General features: G+C 64.9%; 1 protein-coding gene across 1 annotated transcript; it reads left to right on the top strand.

Moving 5' to 3' along the window:
* Positions 1-4: 4 nt before the first annotated feature.
* On the top strand, positions 5-702 carry LOC104515870 (histidine--tRNA ligase, cytoplasmic-like; the record flags this gene model as incomplete). Its single annotated transcript, XM_010160004.1, has 3 exons — positions 5-77; positions 225-352; positions 460-702. Coding segments are annotated over 3 exons (444 nt in total), but the record flags the coding sequence as incomplete, so codon positions are not given.
* Positions 703-710: the final 8 nt, after the last annotated feature.

Genomic DNA, 710 nt, shown 5'->3' with positions numbered 1-710 from the left:
GAGGAGCGAGATGGTAGGAGAGAAGGGGCTCTCTCCCGAGGCTGCGGATCGCATTGGGGAGTATGTCCAGCTTCACGGTGAGCACTGGGGGGTCGAGCCCTTGTTCTCCCAGGCCAGGCAGGCAGGGCCAGCGAGGGAAGGGTGCCAGGCACGTAGACGCTGGCTGGGCCCCTGGTTGTGGGTGCTGCTGCCTGGCAGACCTGAGGCATGGCTGGTTCCCGCAGGTGGCCTGGACCTGATTGAGCGGCTTCTCCAGGACCCAAAGCTGTCCCAGAACAAGCTGGCCAAGGAGGGGCTGGGGGACATGAAGCTGCTGTTCGAGTACCTGACCCTGTTTGGCATCACAGGGAAGGTGAGGAGGTGCAGAGGCAGGAGGGAGTGCTGCCCCCGTGGCCGGGCAGCCTGGGCCCTCCCCGCCCAGAGTGCGCCCAGTGACGGGGCTTCCCTCGTGTCCTGCAGGTCTCTTTCGACCTGAGCCTGGCGCGGGGCCTGGACTATTACACGGGGGTGATCTTTGAGGCTGTTCTGCTGCAGCAGCAGAACGACCATGTGGAGGAGCCAGTCGGCGTTGGGAGCGTGGCCGGGGGCGGTCGCTACGACGGGCTGGTGGGGATGTTTGATCCCAAGGGACGGAAGGTTCCCTGCGTGGGGGTCAGCATTGGGATCGAGCGGATCTTCTCCATCCTAGAGCAGAGAGTGGAGGTAGGTGC

The sequence above is a fragment of the Eurypyga helias genome, unplaced genomic scaffold (genome assembly GCF_000690775.1).
Source record: "Eurypyga helias isolate BGI_N326 unplaced genomic scaffold, ASM69077v1 C15385123, whole genome shotgun sequence".
Classification (NCBI taxonomy): domain Eukaryota; kingdom Metazoa; phylum Chordata; class Aves; order Eurypygiformes; family Eurypygidae; genus Eurypyga; species Eurypyga helias.
Note: the sequence above shows the minus strand (reverse complement) of the source record. Positions and strands in the feature narration are given on the sequence as shown.